This window comes from Pteronotus mesoamericanus, unplaced genomic scaffold (assembly GCF_021234165.1).
Source record: "Pteronotus mesoamericanus isolate MK-2021 breed Mesoamerican mustached bat unplaced genomic scaffold, CSHL_Meso_final contig_94, whole genome shotgun sequence".
In the NCBI taxonomy this organism is placed as follows: Eukaryota; Metazoa; Chordata; class Mammalia; order Chiroptera; family Mormoopidae; genus Pteronotus; species Pteronotus mesoamericanus.
The window spans coordinates 48,851,109-48,871,518 of record NW_026555285.1 but is presented as its reverse complement, the minus strand read 5'-3'; the positions used below and the strand labels follow the sequence as shown (position 1 = coordinate 48,871,518).

At 52.8% G+C, this 20,410-nt stretch overlaps 1 protein-coding gene across 1 annotated transcript in view; it reads left to right on the top strand.

The window, feature by feature from the left end:
• TNFRSF19 (TNF receptor superfamily member 19) overlaps positions 1 to 17,258 on the top strand; it is a 66,860-nt gene extending 49,602 nt beyond the window's left edge. Inside the window, exons 6-10 of the mRNA XM_054586663.1 lie at positions 8,469 to 8,633; positions 9,075 to 9,200; positions 11,502 to 11,604; positions 12,190 to 12,556; positions 17,060 to 17,258. Coding sequence (XP_054442638.1) covers positions 8,469 to 8,633; positions 9,075 to 9,200; positions 11,502 to 11,604; positions 12,190 to 12,556; positions 17,060 to 17,065 — 767 coding nt within the window. The 3' untranslated portion in view covers positions 17,066 to 17,258. The remainder of the gene's footprint in view (positions 1 to 8,468; positions 8,634 to 9,074; positions 9,201 to 11,501; positions 11,605 to 12,189; positions 12,557 to 17,059) is intronic.
• Positions 17,259 to 20,410: the final 3,152 nt, after the last annotated feature.

Sequence of the window (20,410 nt, the reverse complement as noted above, 5' to 3'; positions counted from 1 at the left end):
CGATGGAAAACAGCGGTCTCGGCCAGGCAGGAGACCAAGCCCCTGCCTCCACACACCCAGGAGGGGCGGGGTGGCTTCTGCCTCATTTTTGACAGTTTCCGTAGCCACAGAGGTGAGCAGTTCAAGTCAGAAGATGGGGCCAGCTGTGTTGATGAGAATTAGAAACTGCCAAGTTTCCCCTCAACTGCATTCTGTCAGCTTCTTGCCAAATGAAGACTCTCCCAGACGCCCTTGACTGCTAAAACGCACCCAGCTCTGAGTGAGAGCTAGATTTTCGCCAAGCAAAAACAAAAAGGTGAAGTCGAGGAGAGGGAAGAGGCGTAGGATGAAATACCACCGGCAGAGGATGCGGTTTCCCCTTGGTCAGTGCACCTTTCCGGCAGTAAATGCGGTGCCAGCCCGAGAGCCTCCTGAAGTCTTCAGGCAGGAGCCTTCCTCTTCCCGTGCTGGCCACATGGAATGTTGAAGATATTCATCTGCGTGTCGCTGATCCACCTTCATGAATAAATTAAGTCAAATTAACTTGTCCACAAAGATCATTATCAATGTCTGTGTAATGGGTGGTTTTTTCTTTTCTTTTCTTTTTTTTTTTTTTTGTGCCAGAATTTGCAACAAGGCAAGACAATTTAAATATTGGCAGTGGAACCAAGAGTCTTCCAGTCTTTAAGAGGCACGCATCTTAAAAATCTGATCTATCATCCTTGAAAAAGCAAGGGACTTAAATTGACCCACAAGCAATGCTCCCAGTTCCCGCGGTGGCTGCCTGGTCCCGAGTCCTGCCCGAAAGGGCGCATCAGGCCTCTGGGCGAGGAGGGGCGGTGTTTGCTATTTGAATTCTCCCTTAGTAAAATCAGGCTCCTGAAAACACAGCCTGAGTGTGCTCTATGTCTATGAGCTGTTTACCACTAGGATCTGCTCATTGTTTGTTACTGTGTGTGTTACTATAGCTGGACCGTCATTGCTACCATTTTCTGCTTCATCACTACTAGGTCCAGTTAAAAGCAGCTGTTCTTTATAATTAAAATATTGACATTGCATTCTTATTTTTAACTCTTTGATGCATAATAGTGGACTGTCAGTACCAAACTATTAACAGTCGATTCCCTTATTTCTTTTATTAGCTTATTCTACTGGTAAGAGCCAATAACCGATAGGTCCGTTAAAGACGTGTCTACTTTTCTAATTACATACATCTCCTGTTATAAAGAACTCAGAGAGATTTCTGATGAAAACTTTACAGAACGCAATGAAGGGCTTTGATTCCTATCACTGATGTTTTAATAGCAAGATTTGGACCTTCCCTTCTATTATTCAAAGATAATGGAATAATTGGATCAATTTTAGAATATTGGCCATAATCATATTTTTAAGTGTCTTATAATGGAGAGAATGTTTATCAATAATCTAAAGGAAATTATTTAAATGACTTCATATATGAATATGAGAGTAAACCTAAGTGTGAAGAAGACTTCTAAGTGCTTTAAATTTAAGACTGGGTACAGTTCACCCTCTAACACAGAGGGGGTGATGGGTGCTGACTTTCTATGCAGTTGAAAATCCATGCATAACTTTTTAAAAATTTTGATTTAAGAAATGGGGTAACATTGGGTGATAACATTATGTAAATTTCAGATGTGCACCTTGATAATAGGACATTGGTAGCCTCTCTTGCGCGCTGACCACCGAAGTCCTGTCTCCGTCGGCATGTGTTTGACCCCGCTGACCCTCCTCGCCCCCCCCAGCGCCCCTCCCGCTGCTGACTGCCCTTCTGCTGTCTGAACCCAGGAGGCTTTTTGTTGTTGTCTGGATCTTTATGTCGCTTGTTTGCTGCCTTTTATATCCCCATGGCAGTGAAATCATACAGCCCTTGCGCTTCTCGGTCTGTTCTCCGCTAGCGCGGTGTCCCCGGGTGCACCCACGCTGCCGCAGCGGCCGTATTTCATCTTCTCTGGCTGAACGGCAGTCCCGCGGGTGTGGGCACCGCGTCTTTATCCAGCCTCCGCCGAAGGGCGCTCAGGCTGTCTCTGCGTCGTGGGTGCTGTGAGTGATGCTGCAACGGACGTAGGGGTGCGCATACTTGCTGTGTTTCTGGGTTTCTCAGGTAGATGTCCAGAAGAGGGATTGCTGGGCCACATGGTAGCCTGTTCTTCATTTTTTCACCTCAACACCAGAAAGGTAACCAAGCGATCTAACAAAAATAAAAATGGGCAGAGGACCTGCCTGAATAGACGCTTTTCCAAAAAAAAGACGCATGTAACCTCTGACTCCTTCAAAACTGAGTGTTTGGTTCCAGGACCCCCCTGTGGATGCCAAAACCTGCAGACGCTCGGGTCCCTGGTGCAGAATAGCCGTAGGTCAACGCATACAGCCCACCTTCCACATCCGCGGGCCCCCAATTGCGGGCACAAACCGTGTAGGCGTTCATTGAGAAAAACCTGAATAACAGTGGTCTGCAGCCATATTGATCAAGGGTCAACGGTGATTATATCCCACCCCCCCATCTCTTCTCCCCGCCTGCCTCCCCATTTCAGGAAGGACATTTGACAATTTCTTCACTGTTTCTCCCCAACGAACAGGGCGCCAGGCTGAGAACGGGCATAAAACAGCGGTGGGCAGGCAGTGCACTGGCACACAGGGCTCGGGGCGGGTCAGAGCCTCCTTCGCGGGGAGAGCAGGCCCTGGGGAACCGGAGGGTCTGCTGCTCTGTGCAGCTCCCGAAAGCCGTGCCAGCCCGGCCCGCAGTGCCGCGCGTGGGAGCGCCTGGCGGTGCCTGCCTTGACTCTGGGGCTGTCCTTTCACCTTTTACCTTTCACCTTACGTACACTCACTGCTTAGCCCTTTGATACAGCTTGGCCAGATGGGAAATAAAGATCTAAAAGTTTACTTTGGAGGGGTGAGTTCTGCTTATAATAAAGCCATCCTTGTGACTCACGTGTATTGGTATTAAAGGAAAGCAAGCTCGGGGCTACCTTGGGGCTCTTCCCTGATCCACTAGCATGTGAATCATGAAAGAACTGGTAATGAGGGCCACGCCAGAAGGGATGTAAAAGGAGGACTGGAGCTAGAAATTCGGAATTTATAAACAAATGTTACAACGTTGCTCAGCAAAGGAAAAAGGCGGGTGAAGCTGGGCTGTGTTTTCAGTGCTCTTTGCTCAAGAAAGAAAGTCAGTAAACATAGTTCAGAGCCCTGACTGGGAAGCTCAGGCCTCAGAGAACGTTTGGAAACTGGTCTGGCAGGGCGAACGTTTCTGGTTCCAGATGCAGATGTTAGCAGAGAGGCTGCTTCTGTCTACTGATCTCGGATGCTGGGAAACCCAGAGGTGTCACGCCAAAAAAATACACGTGCATGTTTGGGGGTGCTTCAAAAGTAAGATCGGAACGATTCCTTAGGAAGAAGATGCAGATCCTAGTAGAATCCTTTTATCATTCATCTGGAAAAAAATGGCGCTTTCTTAGTTTACATAATCTTGCTATTAAGTAATGGAATCTTGATTGTCATGTTTACTATTTGTTACAAACTCCCACTGAGCTTGGCTCCTCTTCTCTTTGTGACATCACATTTCAAAATGACATTTTGGTTTAAATTTAATTCAAAGATTTATTCAACAATCAATCTGCACGCAGCTACGAGGGGCAAGGTCACTCAGCCTTTAGCTTTCCTCGGCGGCGCTGAAACGTGCCTTCTGTGCCTGACCCCCAGCATAAGGCAGCCTGAGGCGGCCTCGTTATTGAAGCATCGGGAGAACTCGTCCCCTGCAGCTTCCACGGGTTACTCTCTGGGGCCCCTTGATGCTGCGGCTACGAGTCTGCCCGCGCCTCGGGGCCGCGTGTCCCCGTGCGCCCGGGGTCTGTCCTAGGCCCCCTCCTTTATCTACGCTGTACCCGTCGGCAACCAGCAGTCCCCTGGCTTGGACATTTTGCGCTCATGATTTCCAAATCTTCATCTCCAATTCCAACCTTCCTTTCCCCCGTTCAGATACCCAAATGCCACCTCAGCAGCGCCACGTAGATAGGCAATAGGACAGTGAGATTCGGAGGTGGAAAGTCTTGTTCACGCGCGGGAGGAAAGGGCGCAAGCCAGACTTTGGAGGCCTGTTCTCCTCCTCCCAAGCCAGGCCTTCCCGAACAGGCCTCTGTCAGGAACGTGCTTTGGGAAGAAGGGCCATTGGTTTGGCGGGTGTTCAAACACAGCCCGCTAGGAGGCTGGAGGTTGGAGCAGGTAAGCAGGCGGGGAGGTCAGCAAAAAGCAGAGCTCAGCCCACACGAAGGAGGGGGTCCTGGAACCCAGGCAGAGTGCAGAGGAGCCGCCCGCCAGCAGCCATCTTTGCGAATCCTTTCCATCTCTCCCTGATCGGCCCTTCCCCATTCAGTCACCTCTGTCCGTCGCCCCCCTCCGCCTCGCCTCAGGACGCTCTGTCATTGCTCGGGGCGGCGCGCTTGGTGACACCGAGGCCCACACGGTGGCAGGGGCGCCGCGCTCCCGGGGCAGGGGCAGCGGGTGGAGCCGGCTCGCACCCGCACACACAGCACCTCTGCGGCCCGGCTGGTCTCTCCCCGCGGGCCTCGGCCAGGCCTCCGCAGACACAGCCTTGGGCCAAGTTTTGCTTCTTCTCTCACAGAGTATTTTACCCTCTTGGAAGCTGCGGGCACCCCGGGACACTAGGGCCCCTGGAAGGGAGCAGAGGCCCGGCTCCGGCTCTCCAGCTGGCTCTGCCGCCGCGCACGCCACCCGAAGCCCCGGCTTTCTCCTCCTGCACTCGCGGCCTCGCCAGGTTGGCAGGAGGGCGCGTTGGCGGCGCCCGGGTGCACGAGGGCCCCCTGAGGTCTGCGGGAGCCTGCGTCCCCGCGGAAGTCCACCGGGGCCTGCAGACACGCTCCTCCTCTACGGCTCTTCGTGACTCGTCAGAGTCCGACCACACAGATCGCTGCACCCCATGTGTCTCCCGCGGCCTCCGCCTCTTTTCTTGTCCTGTTCAGATTCTCATCCAACGTGTAGGATGCCTTCCTGCCTTATTGCCTTATGTACAGCAGATACGCGGTCACCTCATGTTCAGTTGAGCAGAACTAAGGAAATGTAGAATATAACACTGGACCTATGTCATGCATGCAATGTGATGTGAAATGTAAGCTAAGAAAACAGTTCTCACTAAGGTAAATTGCCAAAGGGCAGCACTAAGACCACAGAGGAATTTAATAAGTTAATTGGTTAGGGTGAGAGAGGCCTTCGTAGTCCAGACAAGTTAAAACTTTCCGAAGAATGTGAGCGTTCCCATTCCCAGTCCTTCAGGAGCACGGTCAGCACCCTAACGAGGTTTGGGGGAAATTCCTTGCAGACGCTTGACGTGCTTGGTGAGCTATGGGCAGAGAATTTAGCCGAGGCCTGTGGGCAGGAAGACTCTTTAATCTCAATGTCATTGCTGCAGCTACAGGCCAGCAGAACAACGCTCCGTAGCTTGTAGCAGGTAAATCCTTTCCTGAGGAGTCCTCAGTAGCACCTCAGCGAGCAAGAACTTAATAGAGAAGGGTAGAAGCCTCCTCATTATTGTGATTAGAACCAACCTCCTCCCCTACTTTTTTTTTTCCCTGCTCATGTCAAAAAGAAAGTGGGCTTCTAGCAGGAATGTAAGTGACTAAGTTTCCAGGGCTGTTCCAAAATCAAATGGGAGCTGGTCTCCCATGGCCTCCACTTCAGGGTTGCATTGCTGTTTGTGATGAGTGACCCTAAGAATGATGAGCCCGTGTCCTACAAAAAAGATGACATTGGCTGCGTCATAAACATACGCCTACGAACAAGAGTCAAGCATGTGGCTCGCGGGGCCCGACTTCCCACGGGCCTCCCTGAGGGCGTGTGCGAGTCAACGAGGTGCCCAAAACTGAGTGGTAAAACCAGGGCATTTTTCTTGTTCATCTGCAGACGCGCCGCCCGGGGAGGTACAGAGCGAAGGGGCTCACTTCCTTTGAAGTTGGTGGTGTTGTGTCAACTCTACATTATCACCATTAGCGTGTTAGTTTTCTCTCTTTTATGACTGGCTTGGGGAAAATAAATCCTGAACCACAACCATCAAATGAAAAATAAAATTCCCATGGGGGGCTTTTCAGTTTATTTGTAGGTCAGAAGCAGTTCTTCTGGTATGGAGACAAAGTTTGCAAACAAGAACTTACAGGACTCCAATCATTAGCCGGAAACTGCTGTTCGTAGTGGGGTCTTTCTGAACGTCCAATGCCACGTTAATTGATGGTCCTTAACTTGGTAGTTACCACACGATTAGACGCTTTGGTATCTTCAACTCGCACCGTGTACGGTGCCCCACTTTGGTACAACTAGAGCCAGGCCGTTGAAGGGGAGGCAAAGCTACGGGGCCCGCTGTCCCCGGGGCAAACCGCCTTCCTCGCGAGCGCGCACGGGGCGGCAGGTTTCCGCAGCTTTCCCCTGTGGTCCACGTAGGTGATGCTTACACTTCCCGAGTTGCTTCCCCTTCCACGAAGCGCGCTGTTCTATTGACATAGGACGTAAATTTCCGGTCGTTCACCTGTTTGTCTGTGTCCGTACAGCTGTACCTGTGTTCCTGTGTCCTTTGTGAATTTGCTGGTAGAGGCTGTTTCAGACTTAATCTCTATCAAGTCAGGGCTGTATGATAATCTCTTCAACTTGATGTATAATGAACATTTAACATGTGCTCTTTGATTATTACAGTATGTCTGAGAGTATAGAGTATAGCTCTAAGTGATAAACTATATTAACGATGTTCACAAACACATATTCTGTTTAGCCAAGGCATACAGGTTATATAAATCCTGAATAAATAATTGTCTTTCCAGGTGGCAATAAGAAACATTTATCAGGCTGGCCCAGAATCATGGAGCTGGGAAACGCCACGATTCAGCGTCCCAAGACAGTCCCTTTCTGCTGTATTTATAAGGCAATCACATTAACCCAAAGGGCTCTGCCTGGTTGTAGCCTCAAGCGTCACACAGTGGAAGCCAGTCTTGGGGCGGGGAGGGGCGGGGGAGCAGGTCGCATGCGGCCAGGATGGGAGAAGGTGCCGGCTAACGCGCTGGCTGGGGTTGTGGCGCCATGTTGCACGGAGACACGTGCCAGCCCTTGACCCCTGGAGCCGCCTGTCCCCAGGGCGGCCGGGCGCCCCGCAGCCAGTGAGCGCTCGCAGTGTGGCCTGCGCGGGCCGGGGGGGCGGCTGGCCGTGTGAAGTCACACCCGGCTCGGACGTTTTTGTACAAAATAGAGAATGCAAAAGATGTCAGGAATAATTTTTATGTTGAATACACATTGAAATGGTAATATCTGAAGATACATTGGGTTAAGAGAAATAGATTAAATTCATCTGTTTATTTTTAACTTTTTTAACGTAGACTCTCGACCACTTAAAAGTACGTGAGAAGCACATGCTTCTACTGGGCAGCTGGGGTCCGGAGGAGCCCCCAGCAGGGGCAGCATGTGCTGGGGTGGCTCAGGAGCTGGAGCAGCTAAGGGAGCAGATGGGGGCCCCCACCCCCGCGCCACTCGAGCCAGAGACGGCGGCGCTGCCCTGACTTAGGTTCCCACCTCGCAAGTTATTTGGAGGCCAGTTAGGCAGGACACGGTGTGACCCCGAGCAGGGCCTCCTGCGCTGAGTCTGTCCATCCAGGACCCGAGAGGCCCGGGGCCAGCGGCGCTCTCCAGGGCACAGCGCCGGGGCCAGGCCTGCTCCTGCGCCTCCGCGGTCGCCCGCCTCACCCTCCACCCACACGAGACGGGCCCTGGGAGCCCCTTTGTCTGAACAGGCGAGGGCCGGAGGGGCCCAGGGCCTCACCCTCCGCCACGACGCAGTGCCGTCCTCTGGAGCAGAACCTCCTCCGTGGCGCTTCCTTAACCTGCCAGCGTGCCTGCCCTCCCCCGTGCGAAATGGCAGTGCCCATCTTTTCTCCACAACATAGATCCCATTCCGTAATCAGCTAAGATGTAAAAGCATTGACTGTCTTAGAAATTGGGGGCCGTAGTGTGAGGTCATGAACAATCCAACTCCTTGTTTTTCCCTGAAGTTGCCCTCCTCCAAAGCATGCCTGAGTTCCATCTGCTTAAAAAGTTAGCTGGTTTAATTCCAATCCAATAAATAGTAAGTACCTACTATGTGCCAAACTCGTTGCCAAGGACTGGGCACACAGAGAGAAAGATGACCACTTCCTGACTTCATACACAGTTCTGGTCGAGGGGCCCTTGAAGCCCATTCCTGCCATCCAGTGTCTAGTGTTGTGGGAACAGGGGCGCGGCATACCCACACCTTTTGGGGTTCAGGGAGGAGGTGTCGTATTCAAGAAACCATGAGGGGGGAGCCCTCGCGCCAGCTCCGCCACCCCCGCTGGTTTCCCGGCCGGATTTCTCAGCCTGAAGGCCAGGGCCTGCGGTGACCGCCGAGGCTGGGCCCGACCTCCCTGGGTCTCCTGGGCGCTGACCCGTGCCCTGGTTTGCAGGCACCAGCAAGGTGAACCTCGTGCGGATCCCGTCCGCGGCCTCCAGCCCGCGGGACACGGCCCTGGCCGCCGTCATCTGCAGCGCCCTGGCCGCTGTCCTGCTGGCCCTGCTCACCCTCTGCACCATCTACTGCAAGAGGCAGCTGACGGAGAAGAAGCCCAGCTGTGAGTCTGCGCCCGCTCTGTTTCTCCGCGCTGGGCGCGCCTGCGGGTTCCGCCAGGGACTTGAGTGGGACGGGAGGCGGGGAGCCTTTAAAGGGACAGAGAGCCCATGATAGTGGGCCTCGCGGTCCTTGGTCCCAGAGGGGCGTGGAGGGGTCAGACCGGTGGGTGGCCCCGCTGTTTTCTAAAAGGCAGGGAGGTCCCCTGGCCACCAGGCAACAATAAAAATCATCCCAAGGCCTGGCAACAGAAGTACTCTCCATCCTGAGCTTTTCTCAACAGATTTTCTCATCCCCATGCCTCTGTGTGAGGAGAGGTGTTTTTAAATGTGACCAACAGCCTTCCTTCTCTTCAACCATCCACACGCCGGGGTGGCGCAGCGCTGGGAGGGAAGTCCTGCCAGAGGCACCTGTCTTCCCTGATGGAACTGTCCCCCTCCTCCAGGGTCCCTGAGAGCCCAGGACTCTCAGTACAGCGGCTCCGAACTGTCCTGCTTTGACCGACCTCGGCTCAGCAAGCCCGCCCCCCGAGCCTGCCGTCAGTGCCACCGGGATTCGGCCCCCACCTGCGGTAAGTCCCTCGGGGGAACTCGGGGGGGCTGGCGGCAGAGCCGCAGAGACCTGTCCCTGGCGCCCCGCAGCCAGGCGGCTGCTCCGCCTGGTTTCCACTTAACACACGTCGTGCTGAATAGTTACTGTTCTCCACCAGGCTCTGTGGTGGCATGTGGCATGCCTCTTAAACATGGAAGAGAAAGCAGTCTTCTCATTAGAAACCCTAGAAGTTTTCAGCAACTTTTTGAGGTTTGCCTTCATTGTTTTGAGTCAGTTCATTTCTAACACGACCCAGCTTGAGTCGAGTGGGAGCGTGCACCGCCCCCCGGCCCCCGCCTGCTGGCTTCACGCCTCGGGTTCACCAAGCCGCCCTCCTGCCCCCGGTGCCTCCGGGCAGAGCGGGGAGGCAGCTCTGGGGAGTCCCACGCACCGCCACCACCTGCCAGACCGCAGGCGGAAAGGGAAGCTCGGGAAGCCGTTCAGAGGGGAGTTGGTTTCTAATGCAGGAAAAATGGGCAAAGGCCGTACCAACTTCCTTTGCCGCTTATTTATATTCAGCAACACGAGGTTCCCCGCCGTGTGCCCCCCGCCCCTCCCCTGACCGACCGCCAGACCCCGGCTCCTCACGAAGCCAGACTCGGGGTGGCCTGCCCTGGCCCTCGCTCCCAGTCCGCCCAGCGCTTCGAGGCAACACCAGCAGTGCCCTGTGGCCTCTCGTTCTTCACATGCGACAAGTCCCAAGGAGATGGACTTCCCCACTTGGAACTGTTCAGTCTTTCTTTTCAAGAGATTGCAGGATTCAGTTTTTCCAGCTAATATTTTATATGTGAAATAAGGAGTTTTCACCAGAATTATTTTTCTACTGATCATCACTATAGTCTACTGTAGGACTAGGACTAGGTCTAAGGAGGAAACGTAAGGCTTTTGTGGTGTGTGGGTCCCTTTCTGCCTGTACCCCCGCAGACACCCACTCTTAGACAGCCACCGGCAGCTGCTTGGGGACCCTCACAGCGCCCCAAGTGCCGTCTCCTAGACACTCGACCGGGACACTGATGCAGTCAGGGGAGGGGGACAGTTTCTTGAGAGATAAAGTTTTAAATGCAAGGAAAGACAGCTTTGGCAAACTCTGCCTCACCTGAACTTCTGTCTGAAAAGAAAATGAGCTACACAGGCCACCTTGTCTCCCATCCACTTAACAGAGCACCGAACTGAGCTCTGCCTGCGCTACCACCAGGTGCAGGCAGGTTTCTACCCAAACCGCTTCCTGCCCAGCGACAGCGCCCTCCAGGCTGGCTCCTGAGCCGTCTGACGCGTCCCGTCTTTCCTTTAGCACTTTCTTACTTCCTCGTGTGAAAAGAAGTTCCAGGCTCACCTTGTACTTCCCCTGATTGGGCCCTAGAACCAGCCATTTCAATAAAGAATGGCAGTGGCTTTTGCTTCTAAATAGTTTTGAGAAGTTCCACAGTGAGCATGGCACATGTTTGCTGAGCGCCCGGGCTGTGACTGGGGAGCCCCGGTCGTAGCGGTGCCTGCTCAGATCGCCCGAGACGCGGCCTGTTTTGGGAGGGATTCAGGCCACAGTGTGTTGGGTGCAATTGCATCTCAATATACAACATGCATTTTCCAAAAAGGAAATATTAGTTTCATATTCACATCTTCCTGTTTGTAAAAGAGATAATCCTCATGTTAACTTTGAATATACACAAACATATATGCATATGTAAATATGCAATCACTTCAAGTCTTTTCCTCTGTATATATGTGTGTGTCTTTGTATTTGGCTGTATGCTTTAGTATGTTTATGGTTTTACCAAATGAGAATTATATGTTTATGTATATATAGGGAGAGAGGTCTAGAAAGCTGTTCACCAAATATTGACAGTGTTTATTTCTAGTTTATGGGGCTGAGGAAGATTTAAAGTGTATCTAGTCTATTTCTACATTTTTTCTTCAATACCTGTTAAGTGCACAGTCCAGTGGACTGAGTCTACCCGCGCTGCTGCGCACCATCGCCGCCAGCCACCTCTGAGACTTGTCCCTCTTCCCAGCCTGAAACCCCGTGCCCCTCCCCCTCCCCAGCCCCTGCCCCCCGCCACCCGACTTCCTGTCTCCGTGAATTGGACCACTCCAGGTTCATCATGTGAGTGGTTCATCTTTTTTTTTTTAAGATAAAAATAGAGGGAAAAGGTAAGCCTCCAATGCCCTTTCCCCGCGAAGTTACCCAAACGGGGCTCGCTGAAGTCCCTGGAGCGAGGGTGGGCTGGCAGGACCGAGCATGGCCCAGGGCGCCCGTGCCTCACACCTCTGCCGGCTTCCCCAGGGCCCGTCCACCTGATCCCGTCCTTGTGCTGTGATGACACCTGCAGCCTCGACCAGGCGGCCCTCGGGTGCAGGGCGCATCCCCAGGCCACACTTCAGGAGAGGTGAGCGGGCCTCTTTCACGCAGTAGAATCTGATAGTCCCTTGTGCAGTTATGCGTTATCCTCGTTGACCAGCGTTCATGCAAGACGCCTGGAAATGTTTCATGAGGGAACCCCCTTTTTAATGTCATGAATGACATTGTGGTTGGAGGGCGCGTGTGTTCGGCAAGATTCAGGTCGGTCTCTCGGGGTGACTGATGTCCAGTGCGACTTCTTTTATTTGTTACACTTAGTTAATTTTATTTTTGTCTTATAGTCATGGTTTGTGGCACTTCGGTCATCTGCAAGTAATTTTTGACATATTATATATTCATAGACTTTAGAACAGCCTTGAAATTCATTTAAAACCCAAGAAACCACGTTTTAGACATTGTGTGAAGTATAACTACATTGATTAAAATTAGGTTTACTAATTCAGTTTCAAAGTAAATGGAGGAATTACTGTATTAAAGCCAGTTTATAACACCTAGTTTTGACTTAATAAATTGCTATTTCCTCTAGAAAACTTAAAAGTATAGTTCACATTGCTTTGCAGTAGAGTTTTTTGTCCCAAAAGGCCACTGTAAGGTCTTTCGAACGTGTGTTCAGAAGCGCAGGTCCGCTGGGGGAGACGGTGCCGGCTCTGTTCGGGTCCCCTTCCCGCTCCATCTGCGGCGAGTTTTCCGACGCATGGCCCCTGATGCGGGATCCCATGTCTGGCGATGACATCTCCTTCTGTGACTCTTACCCTGAACTCCCGGAAGACGTTCACTCGCTCAGTCTGGAAAACGAACCCTTGGCTTCGGGCAGCAGTCAGGGTTTGGCTGGTGGCGCTGCTGCAGTTCAAGCTCCTTCTGAAAACTGCACGGAAACTACTGATTTCTTTAGATACAACTCACCGGCAGGGCCGGCGCTCGCTCAGGACACAGCCGCGACCAGACGCCAGCCGGCCCCCACCACTCAGACGCCGGCCCAGGTAAGCTGGTGGCTGGGTCCCCGTGGAAGGCAGAGGGGGCGGAGCTGTGTTCCAACCACCACCTGTCGGAGGACCCGACCAGGAGGTTTGGCGTCTTTCTGAACGCTTTGTGTGTTATAGAAGAAGTTCTTTTACGTTAAATTGCAAGATATTTTAAAGTTGACAGGGAATGTATAAGGCTATAAAGGGAAGCTGCATTTAAAGAAATTTTTAAAAATTTATTGCTATTTAGAGAGAGAGAGAGGAAGGGAGAGAGAGAAACATCGATTTGATGTTCCACTTATCCATGCACCTATTGGTTGACTCTGGTATGTGCCCTGGCCAGGGACTGAGCCCCCAACCTGGCTGCCGTTTTTTAATTCTTCTTTGTAAATCCAATTGCAGTCCACATTGAGCAACGTGGGAGTTATGGGCACCCAACCCCGCCCCCCCTTCCCAGCACAGGATGGTTAGAAAATCCAAGTATAACTTTGACCCTGCCAAGTCTTAACTACGACTGTAGCGTCCTACCGCGGTGGGCAGAAGAAAGCGTGTAGTTGTTTGCATGGGAAATAAACAATAAATAATAATACAAGAATAAACTTCGTTTCCCATACTCACAGCTGTAAACCTACTTTCGCCCACCCCTGTATTGACCAGAAAAGCCTTAGCAATAACACAGAAGGCAGGTTAACACATATTATTTATGTTTTATTAGTCATATATTGTATTCTTACGATTAAGCTAGAGAAAATGTTACTAAGAAAATACACTTACAATACCTTGCATGGGTCTGGGAAAGAAACCCACGTGGAAGCGCGCCCACCAGCTCCAGCCGCGGGGCCGCAGGGCCGCGCTCCCTGGCCAGCGCCCCGCCCGCGACGCCTCTCCTCCCCGAGTTCATCTCGGGGCACCTTGCAGCCGCGGGCGCCTCGCCTTGGTTCTCCCTGGGCTCCTCCTGCGCCCGCTGCTCGGAGGCACTTCCTCCCACATCTGGTTCCCGAAACTCCCCCTGCCTTTCTCGCCCACTGGTGGTTTCTAGGTCACTCTGCTTTGGCCGATGAGCAGCTTGGTTGGAAAAAGATCATCACTTGTGACCTGAGACTTAATGCCGCATCAGAACCTTCTAGATCAAAGGGTTTACAATAAGGCGGGGGAGGGGGGGTGGAGGCGGTGGCCGCAGGCAGACCGGGCGGCGCTCGGGGACGCCGGGGCCCCAAGCCTGCTCTGTCCTCCAGGCGACAAGGTGGCCTCGGCGGGCGGACTCGGCGTTTATGAATATGGGCCCCCGCTAAGCGCGTGCACTGTGGGTGCACTGTCAGTGCGCGCGCTTCTGGGAGGCAGAGGCCGCGCTCGAGGGGGCGAAGGGCAGCGTCCCCCTGCCCCGCAGGGCCAGCCAGGCCCTCGTTTGCCGTCCCTCCCGCCCCAGCCGGGCCCTGGGCGCGGACGCGCTGGCCCTGCGTGGGTCCCGCGCTGACGTCAGGGCCCCGTGGGCGTCTGAGTGCAGAGGGGGATGGGTTCCTTCTAAGAGCAGCACCTGCGTTATAGTTTGACCTGAATCTGCCGCCCTTTTCTTAAAACCACAAAACATTTTTATAAGGAATTATATTAAAAAGTGTTGACTTTGGAGGAAAAAATGTTGGTTTTCTCAAAAAGAAGGAGGTAAGGGAGAGAGAAGGAAAGGGAGGGAAAACAAACATCTCTGAAAAGCGACGAAGGCTGCCTGCCTCGGGCTGGGAAGGGCCGTCTCCGGGCCCCGCTCCTTTGAGCCTCCCCGACAACCATGACGGGCCTCGGAGTTAGCCCGGCCGGCGCGGGCCTCAGCGCTCGGCCGCGCGGGGCTGCCCGTCGACGGGCTCGCGAGACCCGGGCGGGGCAACCCCACGCGCCGCCGCGGCCCCGGCATCCCGGCCCGATGCCCGGCCGGGGGCCCCCAAGTCAAACTCTTAGGACTCTTAGCATTAGCCTGGGTTCCATTGTCATTACTAGATGCTGAAGTTTCTTTTATATCAAGCCAGTTGGCATTGATGGCGACCTTGCCTTTGCAAATGTCTGTGCCACCTCCCCAGCCGTCGCAATCCGGGGCCTCCGAGCCAACAGCCGGGTGTCGGTCTCAGTCCTGCGCTTGTCTCCACTCTGGCGATGCAGAGAAGGAAACATCCCAACACTGAGTCACGGGAAAACCAACGCATTCTCCCCCTTTTTCGGTTTATGTTGTCGGTGAGGCGCACGTAGGGTTGATAAGCACCACGATCACAGTGACATGAATGTGAAAATTTAGAAACGTAGTTTAGTGTGTGAGTGGCATGGCATGACATGAAGTCCTTTTCAGAGAGCATTCTCAAGGTGATTATGGCCTGTACAAAGGTATTTTTCAACACAAACTATTATGGAAAGAAAGTTATAATTACACATAAAATGAACGAGAAAGTGTTACATTCAAGTCGTACAGTGTAATTTATTAATGAAAGGTTTCTGTTAGCTTTCTGAGATGTGTTATAATTATCACATAATTTTGGTAAATCTAAATAAGACACTTTGAATTCAGCAAAGAAATTGTCAATGTGTAAATCACTTCCATTTTTGCCCTAAAATTGAAAACAGCAAATGATATTTTTGAGCCCATTCTAAGAGATAATCTTTTCCAGATTCTGAAATGCATTTCTCTTCAGTTGCGTTTTCTGAACATGGGAAACTTAGTGACTGAAGCTTTATCTTCAAAATGAAGCCGGGAAGAGGTGACTGCCCATCTTTGGGACACGGACCCTCTGCTCTGGGTCCAGGGTCAGCCGAGGCGCGAACTCGGCTGGTTCTGTGTTTTCCAACCCATTAGGTGCCAAAAAGCAATCCAGGCTTCCCTCAGCAGGCTATACTTGTCCAGGTGGAGAATATACTCACTTCTCCTAAAAATCCGACTTGAGCGGCTCATCGTCAGGAGCCAAAGTAAAGGGCTTTGCTTCCTCAGGGTCACGTTCCGGCGGCCTGGTTCGCGGGCACGGGCTCATTCGTGAGTCAGGAGAGTCCCGGGCCTCTGCCTGCGAGATGTGTGAGCTGGGACAGCCTTCCTCAGTTGTTTAAGTGATTGATTAATTTATTTTAAATAAGCCTTTACCTTCCTCCCCAGGCATTCACTTACAGTTTCGGTTTGCTGACAGCCATTCCCTCTTCCCCCTGGTGTATTGAGACACAATTTGCGCACGGCATCATATCGGTCAGAGATGCCCAGCGCGGTTCACTGCGCGTGTCCGCTGCAGGCTGCGTCACAGCGCCCTGGTCTTTACTTGCTGTAAAGCTCAGATTTCTAATGTGTGATGCACGTGTTTCCTAAAGCTGTATTTTTACACAGCAGTTTTCTTGTGGGTGGGTGAAGGCCGCCCAGCGTCTGACGGTGACAGTCAGGGTTCAGGATAAAGCAAACAGGCGTCAGAGCCTCCGCGGCCTGTGGGTTCATTTTAATCCCTCCCCCGACCACCAGGAGGGAACAGACCGATACGGTGTTTGGGGCATCACCTGCGAAGATGTTTGGGAGAATGAAGCCAGCCTCTTTCCTCACAGAAAAAGTTCATTTTGGTCTTTTTTGTTTGTTTTTTTAACCAACATTGTAAGTGTCAACAAAAAACCATGGAAGTAATGGTAGAAAAGATGTGAAATGATAGTGTTTTATTCTATTGAAATCTCTATTTCCTTTTTTGGCAAAGTGAGTATATTCTGCCTCCCACGGCAGTGTGAATGTGGTTATTGTATCTCTTGATGGATGCGTGCGACGAAACTGCCTCTGGTTTTCCAGGGCACTTCAGAAGTTCCCACTCTCACACCATCTCCTTAGGCCTGGGGGAAAATGCTCTTCGTAAGCGCACTTGATAACGTCACCAATGCCACGTTAGTGGGACCCAGGTTCATGCAGAGCCAGCGCATCAGGTGAGGGTTTCACCTATTCGGTGACAGTCTCCGGCAGCCGCGCAGTGGGGGCGCTGTCCTCTGCGATGAGGGCAGCTCCCGGGCCCCACTCCGCGGAGGGCCTTGACCTCGCGGGGACCAGCCGGATCCCAGGGAGCCCGTAGGGGAGCTTCCTCCTATAGCGCAACGCGCGTTTTAGATTCCAGACGAAGACTGGCCCTGTTCATTAATAGTCTCCCTTCTAAGTGAGAGTCTGAGGCTCCCAAGAGCTTTACCCACCAATGTGTTGAAGGAGCGCGACACAGACGCAAGCTTTTCACGTTTAAGTGAGGTTGAAGCCAGCAGAATTGTTTGCTGATGCATGTTGTGTGTCACGGGTTACGTGCGCGTCTTTTAAGTGCTGCTGGCAAATACCGAGCAGCTCAGAGGTGTTAGGGAATCTTTATTTTATCCTCGGAGCACATGGGCACCTGGGCGTTTGAACATTACGTGAGCTTCTTGTCTGTCTGTGGTCAAAGTCATGCGTGTTGCTGGTAGAAGTTATGCACATTACTTTTCACAGTTCCGGTTTCGCAGCTTTAATTCAAAAGGCCCGTTTTTAAAGCTCTCCTTCTGTTGCCGTTTTAGGACTAGGAGGGCGCGCACGCCTGCGCTCTCGCTCGTGGTCCGAGCGGCCTGGACCTCGCGTGGCTTCTGGGGAGAAAAGCGAATCTGAACCAAACCAATGGCTCGCAGCCTCTCCGCGCGCCGCTGAGCCAGACCAGCCGTGAGCTGAGACCTCGGGCCGGACGAGGGAGGACTGCAGGAGCTCACGCCGCTTCGCCTCCGCCCTGAACAAGGAGCTTCTGTGATGCAGGCGTGACTTCCCAGGCTGGCGTGTCCCCTTGGCAGCCCACGCGATGACGGGCCTGTAACAGGAACCAGGACGGCAGTCATGCTGACTCTCACGGTGCACATGGCTCCCCGAGCCTGCAGACCCAGAGCCTATGTTTTCATCTGTATTTTCTTCCAAAAATAACTTCACGTAGCCGATTACCCTACTAAAAGTCCGCGTTAGACTAGGTGCTTTAGTTTTCATGTACAGTGGGTTCAGAAACCAGTGCTTCTGTCTGCGGAAGGCCACGTCTTGGTCACCCAAGCTCATTGGCTGAGGAGGCTGGAATCGGCTTCACTCTGCCGCCTCGGCCTTGCGTGGTTCGGAGGAAGCCAGCGGCCCGCCTGGAAGTCAGAGGACAGCCAGGCTTTCAGAGAAGCCACACTCCTAGCCTCAGCCCCTCCCACAGGCGCCTGGGAGGTAGCGAGGGGACGGAGTCAGGGAACGAGCGGGGAAAGGCTGCCCAGCCCCCACCCCCCCCAAACCGCTGCCGCACGCATTCCAGATACTCGCACACAAAGCTGAGCACGTCCTGTGAAAATCAGTTGACACGGGAGCGTCTGTTACTCTCTTCCTGTGACTGAGCTTGGAAGATGCAGCGTTTCTCTTTCATAGGAAAGCGGTATTTAGAAAGATGATGACTTTTCTCTCTCTCCAACCCCTCCCCCACCCCCTCCTCTGGCAGCCACCTGTCCTCTGCATCTTTGAGCTCGGTTGGGTTTGTTTGTTTTGTTTTGTCTCTTTTTGTTTTTGCATATCCTGCTAAGGCATTTAGAAACTACACCACACCCGGGCCCCCCGCTGCTGGAACGCATCACCACCAAGCGAGCAGCCTTCTGAGGCCACATTACATACATCCTGGGACCAGGAAAGGGAGCCGCCTGTGAGCGGCCTGTAGGCAAACAGCCTGTCACGTGCTGCACGCAGTCTGACCAGGGTATGACAGTGTGGCCTCTGATCTTGTCAGCTGAGTTAGGACAAGAGTGGCCCATCCCACCCAGATGATGCTGAAGTCGGGGTGCGGCGCTCCTCTGGGGGCGTTCGCCCCCCCTCCCCCCGCTCTCCCCTGGGTGTTTATGTGCGAGAAGTGCGTCTAGAGCCCCAGCTGAAGCGAGCCCGGCACAGCCGTGACGCGGGTGGTTCATTCCTCCTCGCCTTCCCGGCCCGGAGAGGGGTTACCTGAGCAGGATTTACCGGTAGTTTTTTGCTACTTGAACCTGCATGCCCAGATCTGCCCTCTGCCTTTTAACTGATTATATTAGCTCGCCCCGTTTGCACTTAAAGAAGAAAAAGACCTTTGAACATCAGAGTGCACGCAAATATTTCGTTCTGAACTACCCCACCCAAATCAGCGTCTTTTGTCTTTTACCCAAACTGAACATTAAACATTTGTCTCTCCTTGGACATTTTTATCGTCTAACTTAGGGCCCCACGCTTTTCTCTCTCTGCAAGGCACTAGCAAGGCCTCGTGGGCCCTCCTTCCGTGGCTGGGACAGCGTCTCTGTCCCCACCCTGAGGTTCTGACACGCACGTGCCAGCCTGCCGGGTCCAGGCCCCGCAGGACCTCCGTGTTCCCCTGAGGCAGGACAGCAGAGCATCTCGTGCTGACCCCCGACCTTTTGTGTCTACCCAGTGCCCAGTCATGACTGACTGGTTTCCATTTCTTGTCCTTTTTTAAAAGCATACACCAACAGTTCTTAAACTCTGGTATTCATCAGCTCTTATGAGAATTGCCTTAGGGAAACTCAGGTGAAATATTTGGGATGTGACCACAAGACGTTTGTGAACACGCAAGCAGGGTGGCCTCGCAGTGATCCACGCGGGCACCGTTGCCTGCGATGGGGTCGTTTCTGCTCCAACCAGGGGGAGAGCGAAGGAGGCCGGGGCTGTGCTCCTTTTGGTAACCTGACTCTGTTTTCCCTACGTGGAGCCTTCATTCACTTAGAGACGAATACTTGCTGGAAGGAGAAAGCCGGGTTGACAGGGATGGGACTTTGGCCAAAAGTCCTGACACATCACTTTCGATCAGCAGAGACATACTTAGGGTCGAAAGCTGATTTGATTTGATAGTGCATTTGAAAAATCCCGTTTTGTTGTTTTTAAAATCCAGATGAAGACATTCTACCCCCACCGACTATAGGGACGGACAGTGTTATATTCTACACTCTTTGTAAACACTTCAGGAAGAACCCGCTGTGCATTTCACATTGTTGGAACGCCCTCCCGCCAGCGCCCCGACGGCTCGCCGCGAGGGTGCTGGTGCCCCGGCCACGGAGCAGCGCCGGCGGGGCGCGCCCGGGCTCGCGGCGTTTCCTGCTGCAGAGACTCGGCGGCGGGAATGAGACGAAGGTTTGAAGAGCCGCTGCGTCGAGGCGAGGGTTTTCTTATTTTGTGTACATGGAATATATTTTTCAAATACAAATTTTTCTACATTAGAGAAAGTGTTAATGTTGCTGTTACCTAGGCTAAGCACTACTTACTGTCCATGCTAGTAAAAAAAAAAAAAAATCCCTTATTGCTTTAAGGTAGTCAGTTTGACTCAATTTAGATTTCATTGTTACTGCTTTGCATACTGGAGTTTTCTTATATGAATAGTTTTGTAAAGCCTTTTTTTTTATTTGTGAATAAAATTGTTACCTGGTACCCCTGTTTGCGCGTCCAGTGAGAAAGGGGCAGGTGGCGTGAGCGCACGCCTGCCGCTGTCACGGGAGGGCCACCCGCCGAGCCCCGTACGCTTTCGGGGGGAGATTTGAAATCCCTGCCACCTAGTGACCTGGTGATATTTCTCTGACGCATTGAGCTACTGAAAACACTTTGAGTTATTTGAAGAGCGTTGGTAGCAAGATTGTATTATGATCCCTTCCCGCCCCCCCTTTCATTTTAAGACACAAAGGCGGAAGTTCCGAGTGGAAGATGCCGTTTTATACTCATCCTTTGCGGAGGGCCGCAGGGTGTCCTCTGCAGGGTGGGGGCGGGGCGGGGCGGGGGAGGGAGAGGCACCCACGGCGCAGCACTGGACGCTGCACGAGTTTCCTCTTTCCTTCCTACTTCTCACCCCCCTTCTCGCGCAACCGCTTTCTCCCTTCTTCCCCTCAGGAACCTAC